Source organism: Leptosomus discolor, chromosome 10, assembly GCF_034619465.1.
Source record: "Leptosomus discolor isolate bLepDis1 chromosome 10, bLepDis1.hap2, whole genome shotgun sequence".
NCBI classification, from domain to species: Eukaryota; Metazoa; Chordata; class Aves; order Leptosomiformes; family Leptosomidae; genus Leptosomus; species Leptosomus discolor.
Window position 1 is genome coordinate 403,197 of NC_141400.1, and position 16,131 is coordinate 419,327.

At 56.7% G+C, this 16,131-nt stretch overlaps 1 protein-coding gene across 1 annotated transcript in view; it reads left to right on the plus strand.

Annotated features, from left to right (window-relative positions):
• Nucleotides 1-785: 785 nt before the first annotated feature.
• Nucleotides 786-16,131, plus strand: part of NRG2 (neuregulin 2) — a 168,619-nt gene continuing 153,273 nt past the window's right edge. The window contains exon 1 of the mRNA XM_086470932.1: nt 786-1,218. Coding sequence (XP_086327058.1) covers nt 786-1,218 — 433 coding nt within the window. The remainder of the gene's footprint in view (nt 1,219-16,131) is intronic.

The following is a 16,131-nucleotide window of genomic DNA, read 5'->3' on the forward strand; positions in this document are numbered from 1 at the left end:
TGACCCATTGCCTCAGAGAAGGCTGAGCCCAGCCACCCTGCCTCCAGGTCACCTCCAGCGCAGTGGGACTATGGCTGCTCCCCTTCCACACAGCATCTAGAGCAACCACAAATAGGAAATCCTCTGCTGCCGATTTAGCAGCTCAGTTGCCTTCCACGCCATAGCATCTGGGCAGCAAGGCTTTGTGAGCACAGAGGCTTCCAGCTTTGAAAATAAACCCAAATAAGTCACTTTTTGGAGGCTGCCTCCTGGAAACCACTGCAGGGGAAGAGCACTTGTTTATTCAAAAGAGGCAGGAGGGATCAAGGCATGAAAGGAGGCTTTGTCTCCTCGGCTATTACCTTACCCCATTTGTCTCTATGCCTTTTCTCCAGGTGTGCAGGTGCTCTCGGCCACAAACCTCCCAGCTCCATCAAACACCCCGCAAAGCGCATCCCCCTCCCCCTGCCCCCCCCGCCCCCCGCAGCACATCACGAAAGCCCCGTGTCCCCCCCGCACGAAGGCACCTTTGGTGGCACCTTGGGGCGCGTGTGTGCGGTGTGACAGGGATGCAGGGATCCCCTTCTGCTGCAGCGGGCATCCCCGGGCGCGGGGAGGGGAGAGCATCCCATTTCGGAGCTCGGAGGAGGAACCGCGCGGCTCCGCGCCGCGTCGCGCCGCGCCGCGCCGCTCCGCGTCGCGCCGCGCCGCGCCGCGCCGCTCCGCCCCGCCGCGCCCGCCGCCGCGCCGCAGCCCCGCAGCCCGGCCGCCGCAGGGCCGGCGGGGAGCGTGCGGTAGCCGGCGGCATGAGGCGCGACCCGGCGCCCGGCTTCTCCATGCTGCTCTTCGGCGTCTCCCTCGCCTGCTACTCGCCCAGCCTGAAGTCGGTGCAGGACCAGGCGTACACGGCGGCGGTGGTGCTGGAGGGCAAGGTGCAGTCCGTGGGGCCCCCCGCCGGCGGCGGCAATGACAGCCGCGGAGGCGCCGGGCCCGCCGCGGGGGGGGTCTTGGTCAAGGTGCTCGACTTGTGGCCCCTCAACAGCGGCGGGCTGCAGCGGGAGCAGCTCATCAGCGTGGGCTCCAAGGCGCCCTGCTTGAAAGTCAAGCGCAACCACCGCTACATCTTCTTCCTGGAGCCCACCGAGGAGCCGCTCGTCTTCCGCACCGCCTTCGCCCCCCTCGACACCAGCGGCAAGAACCTCAAGCGGGACGTGGCGCGGATCCTCTGCGCCGACTGCGGTACGGGCCGCGCCGCGGAGGCGGGGGGCGGTGGCCGGGGGAGGGAGGGGGGGGGCACCGGGACCGGCGGCGATGATGGAGCGGCGGCGGCAGGGGGAGGCGGGGGGGGGGGGGGGGAAAGCGCTGGCTCGCGGCCCTGTCCGCTATCGCCGGGGCCGGGGGAGTGCCCGGCCATCGCCCCCCCCCCCCCCCCCCCCCCCCCCCTCACCCTCACGCCCGCACCGAGGGCGCTGCGCTGCGCTCCGCAGGGCCCGGCCGCCGCAGCCGCGCTGCCCCCGGCTCCCCGGCCCCAGGGTCGCCGCTCGCCCGGCTCAAGGGCCCGGCCCGCCCCCCCTCCCGCGCCCCGGCGCCGAGCCAGTAGCGCAGCCCTGAGCTCCGGTGCGGGGCGGGCGGGGAAGGGCCGGCAGCGCAGCCCCGGGCCGCCGGCAGCGCGCTGGGTCCCGGCGCTTTTCCCGTGCCCCAACCCCCCCCCCCCCCCCCCCCGCCTCGGGTGCCGCTTCCCTCGGTTCGCCGTGGTGGTGGCAGCAGCCCCTGGCGGGGAGCGCCGCTGCCGGCGGTGGCTCCGCTAACGCCGTGCGCCCGGTGCCGCCGTGCGCCAGCCGCTCCCGGGCGCGTTTGCGGGTGCGGAGGGGGGCTCTCCGCCGGGGGGTGCGGGGCTGGGGCAGGTGCTGGCTCTCCAGGTGCCAGGCCCGAAGCGCCGGGAACTTTTGCCTCGCCCAAAATAACGGCCTCACGGTGTGAAGTTGGTTTTCTTTTGTTCGTTGGGCAGGTTTGGGTGTCTCCCGGCAGCTCTGGGTGCTGGTCCCCCACCACCGCGGTTATGAAATGACTGGGATGGGGTAGCGCCTGCCAGAACGTTACCGCTTTTGTGCCTGGGTTTTCCTCGCTGTCCTCCGTCAGGGAGAATACCTGCGATGGGCTGGGCATTGGGGGACCGGGCAAAGACAATGACCGCATTTTCCCAGGGTTGGGATCCGAGCTTACAAAAATGCGAGGCCGACCCTTCGTCCAGCTTGAGCGCTTAGATACTGTGTCACAAAATCCGGGGAAGGCCGCCGTTAACCCGGAGAGCTCCAGGTGCCGCGCCGTGCCGTCAGAAAGGGATTGGGATCGCTCGTATTCAGTGGGTTATGAGGGTGCACAGGGCGTAACTCCAGGGCATCCAGGTCCCCCGCTCAATGGCAGCACGCTGCGCTTCCTCACCAGGTTAATTGGCCTTTTGCCTCATTAAAAGCAAGGTGCCTTGTCAAGTTGTACTTAGCTCTATGATGAACCTATGCGTGCTGCTGTGTTGTGGTTGTGTTACTAACTAGGTGTTTCTGGGGCAAATACTTGGCCATTCGGGACTGCTGACCCCAGATTTTGAAAGCCAGACCTGTCTCTTTTTTTAGTTATCCGAAAGATAAATTTAGAAGATTGCGTTTCCTGGGAGAAAGGTGGAACCTTGCGTATCATAATGTGTTGTTGAGGAAAATGGGCTAGGACTGCATAAGAGGAATGTAATTTGGGAGACACTAATTTTGTGTGCATCTGTATGTGGGCCATTGTGGTCATAGAGGATTTAGTAAAATAGCTGTTTCAGAGTTAGAAGGAAGGTAAATGGGGGAATTTCTCAGGACTGTGGTCTCATCATCAGGTGAAAGCACAGCAAAAGTAATGGCTCTTAATGCTTTTTAAAGCAAGAAGGATTCCGAACTTGCGCATCCCTGAGCAGCAGGGTATGACTTTAAGAGGAGCGGAGGCTGCTCTGTTGCTTCCTGGATCAGGCCCAAAGTCTTAATGTGTAGGCTGATGTAACAAGTTAAGGGATGTCGTTCTGCCCGTGACACCATCTTGGAGCTGATGCTTTTGTTTCTGTGTTTTCGGTGGTCTGAACAGGCTCCCTGGCTAAGGGACTCTGCAGGTTGTCGGGAGCATTGTCTCAACAGAGCTCAACGGCAGGTTGTGAAAGAAAAATAAAAGCTGGTGGTTGGGACCTGTCATAACTGTGGTCTGGTTCAGTGATGAAGATTAAATGGGAGGCACAGCCTGCTGAACTTGTGGTTCCTTGAGCACTTCATGCTCTCGGTTTGGCTGGGAGGTTACATCTGAAGGTGACATCCCTGGCAGGATCTTCCGATTTGTAGCACCCGAGCTGCTGGAAAGGTTCATGGACAGGACACGGGGCCGTGGGCTGCCTTCTTGCTCCTTGGTTTCTGCTGGGAGAGGAGATCCGGAGGGGTGCAGGGCTGTTTCCCATTCTTGCTGCAGACGGGGGCTGTGGACAACTCCAGAGTTGGCAGGGGGTGAAGTGTCCAGGCACAACGTGCGCTCTGAGGGACAGCCAAGCTGCAGCCTTGTAAGGGATATTAGTGAGCCAGGGGGACAGACACTGGAGCCACTTCTGAGTGGGTGGAAGAGGACCTCATGGGTCACCCCAGTCCCCCCACTTGCAGAGATGGAGGCCTCACAGGACCATCTTCTCCCTGCTCTGGCTCCAATCCTGGGTGTGTTATTTCTAGTGATTCATCCCCTCCTCATAGGCTAAGACGCTGCGTCTCCTCTGCTCCCGCTGCTTGCCAAGGTCCAGGATGCGTTGCAGGATTAGGCCTGTGGTTGGAGCATCTGTGTCTCTCTCCGAGGAACAGTCTCTGTTGTTTGCACATCTTGCTCGGGGGAGAGAAAGTGAGTGGTGAGGCTCTGCACGGGACCCAGACCCTTGCTGGGCAGAGCCCGGAAGGCTGGAAGGGTGGCATGGGGTGCTGGAGACAGGACAGCAAAACCAGTGTGTGCGGCTGGCGTGGGGGGGGTCTCACCTGGACTGCTTCGGGTCTGCTCCCCCGTGCTGAGAACCAGGGAGGGTGATTCTCGCTGGGCAGGCTCTGGAGGCTGGAACTCCCCTACCTGCAAACCCCAGGGGTCTGCAGCCTCTGCATCTCTGCCCAGCCGTGGGTGTGTGTCCCCCTGGCACACAGGGAGCAGCTGGTCCCTCTGCCCAGGATCCTGTGGGTCTCAACACCCACTTGCCCATCTTAAAACCTCTTCTGTGCTGGAAGTATTATTGTTTTTTTTCATACTGTTACATAATGATTCCTGTTGCTGCTTCTCCTCCTGTCTCTTTTCTTTAATCTTTTAGCTCCTTAGTTTTGGATGGTCTCTTATCTCCTTTGTGCCTACACGCACAGATTAACGAGGAAGAAATAGGTGCAAGACGCGGCACTGGCTCTCACTGGTGGGGTGGCTGTGTGGCATGGTATCCCTGCTGGGACCACTCCTGATTTGAGTCCAGAAAGTGGGTTGTGGTTGTGACCCTCCTGGTCTTTAAGGGTCACTCTTCTGCCTTCCAGTCTATGTCAATCCTGTGCAAAGGATATATCTGCAGATATTTTGTATACAGGAGGGGCTCTCGCTGGTGGGGATTTAACCTGTCTGGGCTCTGATTTCTGCTTTCACAGAGGAACAAATGTCTTCCTGCCTCCATATGCAGGAAGTTGCAATGTAGCTTTGATTAGAGCTTGTGCATCTCCTGGAGCACCTCACCGAAAACGCCGCAGAGTTCCGGGACGGAGTACGCGACTTGCCTGTAGGATTAGCTAGCTTAGTCTGGGCAAGTAATCTGGAGGTGGCAGATCCCCGGGAGGATTTGCAGGCAGAGGACCTGTTGTTGCAGCAGGTACTTCTTGTGAGAGGAGGTCTTTTTATTTTGCAGTCCGAAGGTGCCTTGGTCTCGGTGGGAATCAGGAACGTGCTGGGGCTGTGTCATTGGACTCGGTGGCCACATGATGCTGGGAGCTGTTTGATTCTGGGAGCCAGGTTGGTTACAGCTGGCCTGCGAGGAGAGGAGGGAGCCTGATTTTGAAGTGCCCGCAGGAAAATACAGCCCTCTGGATTACAGTGTAGGTGTTGCTGCCTGAAATAGCGCTGGCAACTTCGGACCAGCAGCTCATGCAAAAATATCCGCTATCCTGTAAGTCACCAGGCTTGCTCCAAGCCAGGCAGGCACAGGGGAAGGGTGTGGGTGGGCTTCCAGCCACTGATGCCAGTGCTCTCCCTTCATCCCAGGACAGCTGTGGAGCAGGGAACAGTAAAGCTGGATTTTCTCACACACCACCCTGCTAATTAGAGCTGTCTGAAACTATTTCTCACCACCTTCAGAAAAATCACACTTCCTTAGGTCCACAGAAGAGTGAAAACTTGCTTCCTTCTTGCCTTGGGTTTCTGCAGATGGAGAACAATCACTTTGCTGCAGAAGGCTTTTACCCCTCACAAGGACGGCACATTTCTGGGTGCTCTCTGCTCCTGGTTAGCTGGCACAGAGGATTTGGCCTGGGAGTGGACCTGGGGTAGCTGGGTCCCCATGGCCAGGTCAGCTCCTCATCTGCCAGCTGAGCAAGCCGCGTTGCGGAACTGGCAACTGAAACTTTGCCCGGCTAGTGCTGCAGGTTCCAGTGCCTTTAGCTGTACCTGAGACAGCAGAGGTTGTCCACTCCCAGGCGTGTGCTGTGCATGGAGCAAAGCCTGGTTAAATTCTCAGTCCCCCTTTCAGAAACGTTTGACTAAATAAAGCGTCTCCTCAAGGATCAATATGAGTAAGAGGAGACTAAAAAGGCTCCTGCGTGATCCCAGCAGTGCTGGTTTCTATATCTAGGGCCTCTCCATGCCCATAGCCCCTGGACAGCAGCTTCTGCTCGGTGGCTGTCTTTGTGCTCTGCTGGCTAATAACCCTTAGATACAGGCCCTGAAGCATAACGCCCTTTCTAAATCCCAGGCAACACCTTGACTTGGGTTGGATCTGGATCAGAAACTGGTACATGCTTGGGAGCACAGAGGCCATAAACTCCATCATCAGGCAAAAAGGGAGCCATGTTCTGCTGCAGCTGAGCTCCCCACTTGATCTGGTCTGTGGTACGGCAAAATGCCCCGTGGTCACCAGGGCCTTGAGCCTTAAAGCATTTGGCACACCCCGAAATCTACTGCAGCGTCCCACAGGGGATCAGTTTTGGTACTGTACTGCTTGGGTGATGGTGCCTTTCCCAGCAGGATCAGATGGGGATGCCAGTTCCCGTGAGCAGAGTGGCATGGCGCCTACGAGGAGTGGCTGCTGCTCTGCCAGGTTTAGGGTGTTGGATGCTGGTGCTGGAGTGCGCCTCGTCTCCCTTTCCCCTCCTGAGTCATTGTGTGGCACTGGTGAGTGTAGAGGAGAGCCGTGCTGCCCTGGAGCAGTGCGTAGGCTTCCCCCGGCGAGCTGTGCCGGCCTTTGGCGGGCAAGGATGCGGACGCAGCAAGAGGGGCGGAGGTGAGTGGTGTGCTTGGCCAGGAGGAGCTGCAGGAGATCAATCCATAGTTGGCAGCAGGTTTGTGAGGCTGCGAGCCTGTGGGCGACTCTGGTCGTCTGAGAAATTCTCACTGCAGAGGAGCCGGAGCGATAAAGTGCTGGGAAGTGATAAAATGCCCCCGCTGAGCTGGGAGGTGCTGGGGCTGTCTGGCAGCTTCTCTCGGTCCTCCTGTGCCTGCTCGGGGCCAGGTGGAGCAGCGTGGTTGGTGCAGGTCCCACTGGTAGGGAGCTGGGCTGGATGTAGCAAAGATGTCAGTAGACGCTGCCGCTCTCTCTGCTATCCCAGCTTATCAGGGGAGGCTGCCAGGATGCGAGCATGCACCCTCTCAAACTGCTGGGCCACTCTTTCATGTCCAAATGGTGCCGTTGGAACGGGAATGCTCTGCCCCGCTCCCTGGTGAGGGGTTCTCTGCGCTGTGTGGCTCTGTCCAGTGCAGATGGCAGAGGACGCCTGTCCTCAGCGGGAGCTCGGGCAGCCGTGTGCGGTGAGGGGAGGCTCCAGAGGAAGCTCATCTCCCTGGCAACTTTGGCAGCCAGGCATCTGCTCGCCTACTGAATTGACTGTGCAGCAGTCGAACCCCTAAAGGGTGCCAGCGCCTCTCAGCACTTGCCTTCTCGGGTCTGGGGGGAGGTGGAGAGGTCTGCCAACTGCCAGAAATTTTGGGGGCAGAGTATTGGGTCTGCAAGAGTAGGCTAAAGATTGAGAGGAAGATGAATCACGGTGCTGCTCTTTCTCCACTGAACGACCATGCTCCCAGTGCTCGGCTGCTACAGCTTGGTGCTGGGCTGTGTGCTGCAAAGCTGGGCCCCAAGGGTCGGTTCAAACTGCTTTCATTTAACCCCCGAGGTCCAGCTCTGTCCTGGATAAGCAGGTGACCAGTCTGGAGTAGGAAAACAGGAGGTTCCCCAGAACATGGGGTACTAGGGGAGAGCAGATGGTTTGGAGCTTGAATGAAAATAATTTGTATAACTCCAGGCAGGGAAACCTAGGATGTGGTCGGGTAGGGGGAGCACCACCTCTGTGCTCAGAGGATTTGGGGAGAAGTTTTGTATGGAAGTTGCAGCAGACAGCACTGAAGCTGTTCAGGGGAGGGGGAGAGTTCATGTTAGGGGAGAAAAAGGAAACAAGAAAATAAGAGATTCACTGGGTGAGAGGGGGACGGGAGATGCTGCCTTGGAGATCCAGGGCATTTGGTCTCAGCTGAGTGGAGTTTTCTTGTCTCTGTGCATGTTAGGGTCAGCCAGCTCTTGCTGAGTTTCTAGCCATGTCTTGGCATTGCTGGCCTGGGTCAGGGCATCCTCTCTGGTCTTCTTGTCTTTCCTGTCTCAGGGTCTTAACCCAAGCAATCACTCCCTTAAAGTAGCTCTGCAGTCCAAACCATGACCGAAGGGCGAACTCCTGGAAGTTCTCCCCAGTATGAATCAAAGGTTGGAACTGGGCTGGGCCTCGTGGTGGTGGCATGGGCTGAGCATGGCCCCAGCTGGTGTGGCACCTTGAGGATGGAGCTGGGTGGGCTGATGGGAAGAAGGTGTGTGCAGAAAAAAAGGCCAGAAGATGGCAACAGTCCTTACAAAGCTGTGGGACCTGCAGAGCAGAGGTGCCTGCCCCTCTGCGAGGAGTTATCCCCTTGTCCCTGGTAGCCTGGTCTGGATCTGGGTAAGAGCTATCAGCAGAGTGTTTTGGCAGTAGGTTGGGCAGACACCCATCAGGAATGACCCTGGGATGGGTGACATCCTTGCAGGCAGGCAAATTAGCCTGCTCAGAGGATCTGAGACCAGGGACTGGGCTGCTCAGCTCCATTCCACTCTGTTGTCTGATCTTGTAGCCAAGGGACAAGGTGCTTCTGCTCACAGCACCTCTCCCTGGCCAGGGCAGTCCTTTAAGGTCTCTTGGCTGGGGTTAGTGGTTGCAGTGGTTCTTATGAGTCCCCTCCACCTGCCCCATGCCCCATTGTCTGAAGCAGGGCACTGCCATCCTTTCCCGTGTTCCTGTCGCTTACTGTTTGCTAGACCGTGGAGGGCAACTGAGTTCATCCTTGCAGGCTGGAGTGTGTGTCCTGTTTTTGCAGGAATGCCTTGTAGTTGATGGCCTCCTGGAGGAGAGCTGGCTGCTGTCATCTCTGGGCACAGCATCTCTCTAGGATGGGACACACGTGCTTGATGAGTGGGGTTGTGTCATGCTCATGACAGAGAACCCAGCTCCTGTCCTGCTGACCCCCACTCTCACCCTGTCCTTTGCCCTCTCAATGAAGGTGAGGACCCTGGGAAAGCCTTCCCATTGGGTTCAGGTGCTGCAAATGAGCCTGTGGGATCTGCAGGTGGGAGCAGGGCCCCAGGGCTGATGGAGAGCAGATCTTGGACGTGATGCTTTTCTAGGGCAGATCTGGATGGGCAGTGCTGTGCCTGATGGCTTGTGGAAACGCTGAGCAGGATGGGAGGGCTTTGCGGAGCTCGTGGAAGGACATGCTGTACCACTTAGTGGGAGAGCTAGTCAGGTCCTGCCAATTTGGGGTTGGAAGGCAGGTATTTGCATTCATTATAATCATCCACTTTTCGTAATGGCTCGCTAATGAAATGCTGTTCAGGATCCTCTTGGTGGTCTTGGGGCAGGCAGATGGCTTGGCAGGAGGGTGGGGACAGGAATTAGCTCTGCTTTCTGGGCTGTCTCAAAGTTGGCAGCAATGCACCAGCCCTGGCTGCTGCACTCGCCAGAGCATGTCCCCGTTGGACCCTGGCTCCTTGCTGCTGCACCGTCAGCTTTAGCTGTTTGAGGTATGCTGCGCTTGGGTCAAGCCAAGGTGAGGTCAGGACCGCGCAGGGCCTCTGCTGTCAGCCTCTACCAATGTAACGTGGCCTTTCCCAGCATGCAGAGGTGTGTAGGTGGGTGGAGGACAATTAGCAACATGTTTATTAGCCCTGTGAGTGCGACAGGGAGTATGAGTGGGCTGTCAGGATACTTCTCATGGGGGTGTGGGACACTTGCTGCCTGCCTGGGCAGCTGCACATTTATATCCTGTGCTGGAATACCTGTCCTGGGGAGACCTGGTGTGGCAGGATGCTATCTGCTGGCTTTGAGGAGACCTGGAGACCCTTTCCCGTAGTGCTGGAGAGCCTGAGTCCCACAGACTCATCCCCAAATCCGCAGAGCTGAGGCAGCAAGAAGAAGCTGGAGGAGTTTGCCTGCCAGGTCCTTCCTGTGGCTCCTGGATTGGCTTGGCATGCTCCATATACGTGGCAGGAGGAGGTGTGCCCATTCCAGCACACCCAGACCTGCTCCTCCTGCCTCTGGCAGTACTGCTGAGCCCCAAGCAGATGGGGCAGACATCAAATGAGTGTCCCACTACCCCAACGCTACCCTGATCTTGAACACTCCCAGAAAGATGCCAGGATGTTGGGAAATGGGAATACAGCTGGGATGGAGGTCTGTGGTACAGAGGAATTGCTCTTCTCTGGCATGCTTTCTTCCTAGGTTGGTGATTTAAGCTGGTCTTCCTGCTGTGGTGGACACAGGAGGCTGGGTCTGTAGGATGACTGTTGTTGTTTCTTGGATGTTCAGGCACAACAGCAACTGCAGGCCATGGCAAATGCTGCAGGAGCCCCAGACTTGACGATGCTCTAGAGCCCAAATGGGCTCACAGGCAGGGAGGGGAAGACCTAGAGGGGGCGAGGTGTTCTGGTGGGTTTGGGAGGAAGGATGCTTGGAAAGGCCCTGAGGTTTTTGTGCACTGGATAGGACATAGCAGGAGATGTAGGATGGTTTGGATGGAAATTAGGAATTGTTCTATACCTACAAGAACTAGGGTGATGGGAAGCAGCAGGCATGGGGTCACCCAAAGAAGGTCCTTTTTCAGACAGTGCCACACTGTGAGGTACTGCTGGGGCCACAGGGAAGGAGGATCACCCAGGCTCCCAGAGGCCATGCCTGTGTGTACAGCGTGGCTGGGGTCCAGCTGCTGGTTCTGTGTTTCCCCATGTGCCTCGTTGCCAGGTCGGCTACAGTGGGGCGAGGCGCGGTACAGGGCTGGAGTGCTGTGGTGTCAGCCCCAGGAGGGGGGTGCTCTGCAGGGAGGCAGTGACATGTTTCTCCATTTATCGATCAGTAAATCCCTCTGTGGAGCTTCATCTCCCATCGCCTGGACCGTGCTCCAGAGAAGGAGCTTTGTGGCGTGTCTAGCCCGTTTCTAGCCTAGGGACACTCTGCATGGGGGGTGCAGGACAGAAAGCCATCTGTAGGAGTTTGTGTCAGTGACGTGTCTGTGCAGTTGCGCTGGGTGCACGTGCTGCTGAGAGGTGTGTTTGTGTGGCTTCGTGCTCGGAAGGCAACCGATGCAGGCAAGGGGGCTGTGCCTGGAGGTTTGGAGGTCTGTGCCACTGATGGTAGGAAAGCTGCTTAGCATCCACACACCGTGATTCCCTGCCTGGCAAGCAGGAGGGATGCTGCTTTGCATGCTTTGCTAGGGTGCAGGCAAAAACTGGTAGTGTGCTGGGTTCGTATCAGTGTATCAGTGCTGGTAATCAGTAGAAATGGTGATGAAACCCTGCCCTCACTCCTGTGCCTTTCACTGATGGACTTCAGAGCAGTCCACCCCCCTGGGTGCAGGACTATCTCTGCTGCCAACTGATCCTTCTTGGAGATGGCAGACCTTGCTAAAAAGGAGGCAGACCCTGCAGTGGTGCTCTGTGCAGCTAGGGGGATCTGGGTGGATGCTTGGGGGTGGAGGAGCCCTCGCTTGTTCCTCGAACGAGTCTGCAAGGGACCTGCCTGGTACCAGCCAGCAGCGTGTTGACTTTCCTTGGGTGGCCATCTAGCTCTGAACATTTCCCAGACAAACTCAGCTCACAGCAAAGGTGTTGGATCCACGAAGGCGTAAACTTGCGGTCCCCAAACCTGCCTCTGATCTGCAGCGGCACGCTCCGTCTGCGTGGGGGAGTTGTGACGTGTGAAGAGGCGATTTCTGTCAGTCCATTGCGTGGTGACATACAGGCTTCTGGCATCCAGTCTGTTTTTCTGGTGCTCAGAACGAGCTGGGAGTGCTGGTGGTGAGCATGGCTCCCCGAGGGCACTTGACGCTGCACGATGTTGTGGAGAGAGGATTTCCCAAGCTGTTAGAGGGCTGAGCAGCTTTGTGGTGCATGCTGTGATGGAAGGATGCTCGGGTGAGGCGGGCTGAGTGGCTGGTCTGCTGATGTTTGCAAACTTCTGCAAATCTGTAGCTGCTGCACGGAGCTGAGAGATGAGGGGTGTGTTTCGTGGCTTGGAATGACCCTGAGAGTTGCCATCAGTGCCCATTCTCCAGCCCTCTGGGATGCTACGTGTCAGTCAGCGTTACCGGGAGGTGATCCAAACCCAGACAGGCAGGGGTTTGTGTGCGTGTTTACTTCTGTGAGCTCTTCCTGGTGAGAGGAATGACAACTGCACTCTCTGCCTGTGCTGAGAGAGCTAATCCAGGAGCCCTCCTGCCTCAGGTCGCAGACAGTTTCAGGCTTCTCCTTCCTTCCCAGGCACTGCAGGCTGAATCACCTTCTGCTCCATGTCATCAGAGTGAAAGCACAGGCACCAGAGCTGTCATACCAGGACAGCGCAGGTGCAAGGAAGCGGAGGAAATCCTGCCCATGGTGTTGATACACCTGTAGAAAAAAATAGCTGGATTTACCAAGAAAGCACATGCTGTCACTGCAGTCAGACTGGTAATCGCGAATAAAGCTACAGTCACTGCAGGAAGGAGACTCCAGGTCTACCACACCTTTCTGTGGTAAACTTTGAAACTGGCTGATGTCTGTTAAGACCAGCAAACCTCATATTTAGATGTTAAAGCACCCGGGAGAGGAGCTGGTAATGCCCAAGTCATAAATATATGAAGAGGGTTCTGGCTTTAGAAGAGCAGATAGGCCCGTTGGAAGGTGACCTTAGGAAACGGTGACCTTTTGCACCCTTCCTGCTGGGAGAGTGGCTGTGGTTTTCCTGCAGCAGCTGGTGCCGAGGCAGCCCTGGGTGGCTGCAGGACCGTAGCTGCCTGCTGCCCGTGCTGGGTGTTGGCTGGCTGCAGGGGCTGCAGGCGTGCTGGTGCTGAGCTCTGGGCCTGGCAAAGGGGCCAGCAGGAGCTCCTGGGGCTGGAGGTGGCTCCTCGAGTCACGGTGCTGGGCAGATCTGCAGGCAGAGAGAGAAGTCTTGTTCTGTCCTTTGCTCTTGCTGCGCGGGGAGATGCGTGGCTGTGTGTGCTCTGGTGTAGGTCGGGCTCTGAGAGATCTCACTTAGTCCCTGCCCCTGCACGGCTCCCCACAGGGCTCATGTCTGGGATGAGGGATGCTGAGGCTTTGTGGATAGGGCTGATCTCCATCTGGGATATTTCCTTATGTTGCACAGGATTTACTGAAAGCATCATATGAACCTGCTGGGAGGGGATGCATCACAGTTTCCTTTCCCATCATCTCTTGTAATTCAGTGCCCTTTCCCATCACTCTGCCTTCAGGGAATTTCCCACCCCTTGCACTTGCCCCGTGGTCAGACTGTGTCCCAGAGCCAGGAGAGCAGCGCTAGCCCTTTCCTCCTCTGGGTAGGCGATAAAGTTGTTGGTGCTTCACCTCCTGGGCCCATTGGGTGCCCGGTTAAATCTGACCTGAAGCACAGCACAGACGAGCTGTGTGGAGCCTGTGGAAAACGCATCCATGTCCCCGGGGCAGGAACCTGCCCAGCGGTGGGGCTTGGAGGTTTGAACATCTTTGCTGTAACAGACATACACTTTCCAGCAAGCAAGGCTACTAACAGGATTTTGTGTTGAGCAGCTTTATGCTGGCCTAAACTCATCTTTTATTGGAAGGTGTTGGAGGGCATACATGGGGGTAATCTCCTGGCTGCTGGATCTGAGGGAAACCCCCTCCTTGAAGTCTTACTTTTGTGGCTGATGTTCTTCAAAGTAATGTTTTTTTCTCCTTCTGTATGTAACGGATGAAATGGGAAACCCTTCTGCAAGGAAATAAATTCTGCCTGTCACAGTGGCTTTCACTTGGCAATGTTGAATTTCCTTCTATGCTGCTGTTGTCTTTCTCTTTTCTCCTTCTCCTCTCCTCCCTCCCACACACACTCTTCTCTATCGTACATCCTCAGCTTTCAGAACGATAATTGCAGTCGAGCTAAGAAAACCCTAACATGTTTTTAATGGTAGCTTTGGTTCCTTTTTTTCTGCAGTGTTCTCTGAGGCTGCACCGTGTTTGAAAATTTGAAGGTATTTCGATGACCTTTTTTTCCATTTAGACCTATTTTTGGACTAAATTTCCTGGAAATTCAGTATTTGGATGAGAAGTGGCAATATGAGGTTATCTGGTGCCACTAAATATGCAGGACATGCAGGGTGGACCTGCCTGCTGGGAAAGACTCTCAGCATCCCTTCTAGGTCTCCCTCTTGCAGGAGCTTGCTGATGAGGCACAGGCATTTTTGTAGGAAGTTGGGTGATTTTTTGAGGTGAAAAGTCACAAAAGTCTCAGAGTGCCTACAGGAGGACCTTGTGTCCAACCTGATCACCTTCTATGATGCCGAGACTGGCTTGGGAGTCAAGGGAAGAGCAGTGGACATTGTCTACCTGGACTTCAGTAAGGCCTTTAACACCGTCTGCCATAAGGTTCTTGTAGACAAGCTGTTGACGTATGGGCTGGGTGACCAGATAGTGTGGTGGATTGAAAACTGGCTGAATGGCCGTGTCCAGAGGGTGTGCATCAGTGGCACACGGTCTAGTTGGAGGGCAGTAACTAGCAGCATACCCCAGGGGTCAATACTGGGTCTAGTCCTGTTTAACAACTTTATTAATGATCTGGATGATGGAGCAGAGTGTAACTTCAGCGGGTTTGCAGCTGACACCAAACTGGGAGGAGCAGCTGATATGCTAGAAGGTCATGCTGCCATCCAGAGAGGCCTCGTCAGGCTGGAGGAATGGGCTGACAGAAACCTCCTGAAGTTCAACAAGAAGTGCAAAGTCCTGCACTGGGGGAGGAACAACCCCAGGTACCAGTATATGCTGGGACCACCAAGCTGGAAAGCAGCTAGGCAGAATAGGCCCTGGGGGTCCTCGTGGGCACCAAGTTCACCATGGGCCATCAATGTGCCCCTGAGGCAGAGAAGGCCAATGGCATTCTGGTCTGCACTAGATAAAGTATTGCCAGCAGGTCAAGGGATGTGATCTTTCCTCTCTGCTCAGCACTGGTGAAGCCATATCTGGAGTGTCCAGTGCTGGGCTTCCCGATACGAGAGACATGGTCTTACTAGAGAGAGTCCAACAAAGGGCCATCAAGGTGGTGAAGGGACTGGAGCGTCTCATGAGGAAAGGCTGAGAGAGCTGGGACTGTTCAGCCTGGAGAAGAGAAGGCTCAGGGGGACCTTATCGGTGTATTTAAATACCTGAATGGAGGGTGCAGAGAGGATGGAGCCCAGGCTCTTTTCAGTGGAGGCCAGTGACAGGACCAGAGGCAAGGGGCACACACTGAAACACAGGAGGTTCCCTCTGAACGTCAGGAGGCACTTTTTTACTCTGAGGGTGACTGAGCACTGGCACAGGTTGCCCAGAGAGGTTGTGGGGTCTCTGTCGTGATGGCATGGTCCTGGACAGCCTGCTTTGGGTGGCCCTGATTGAGCAGGGGCATTGGACGAGGTGACCTCCTGTGGTCTCTCCAACCTCAACCACTCTGTGGCTGTGTGTGGAAGGCCTGCCCAGGACCTCTTGCCCATGTGGTTCTCACTTGCCTGTAACCGAAGGCCTGCGGACAGCTGGAAACTTGGTGGATATGTGGATCCCCCTGGGTTTGTCTGGGGGCATTGGGCTGTGAGTTAATGTCTCCCACTGACAGGGTGCCACAGACCCTTGGCCATGGAGGCAGCTGGAGCCAGCACTCTGGTTGGGTGTCTCCCAGGTCCTGGTGAATTCAGCAGAAGTTTCCCCATAAAGGAGGATCAGTGGAGTCAGGCAGCCTTGTGTCTGCCTGCAGAGTATGGATCCAGAGCTGCCCCTGTCTGCTCACCGTGCTCCTCTGGTCTTGGACGCTGTCTCTAGGTTCCCCATCCCTTCAGAGCAAAAGCTGTGGAGGGGTGGCATCTCCCCTTTTCTGCTTCATGGGACAGAGGTCTCCCCGCTGCTGTCAAAATGATGTGTGAGCTCTTGTGCAGCCACGCTGTTGACTCCTTGGGGCTTCTGTCACCCAGGCTGCTCTGGGTCAGGTCCAGAATACGCTCACAGCTTGCTATCCCTTCTCTCTACGCCGTAGGACTCATCCAGTGCTCTGTAAGGTCCTGCCTGTCCTTGCCCAAAGGCACTTAGGACAGGTAGGAGTCTGAAAGCCCTGTGCATGCTCTTGAAGACTGTCCTCCTGCCATGCCCGACACCCTCCCAGGGGAGCCTCAGCTCACCGCTGTCCCGGGAGGGCTAAGGACCAAAATCCCTGGGCTGTGTCTGAAACCTGACATCACATGTCCCAGGGAGACACTGCTGTGCCCCCAAACCCCATCCATCCTGCCCAGACCCCTCTGCCTGCAGGCCCCCTCCTGCACATGGCCTTTCTGGTCTTCGCCTGCTTCTCTGAGCTGCTCTTTGTAGCCCACCCCAGACGCTCCTAG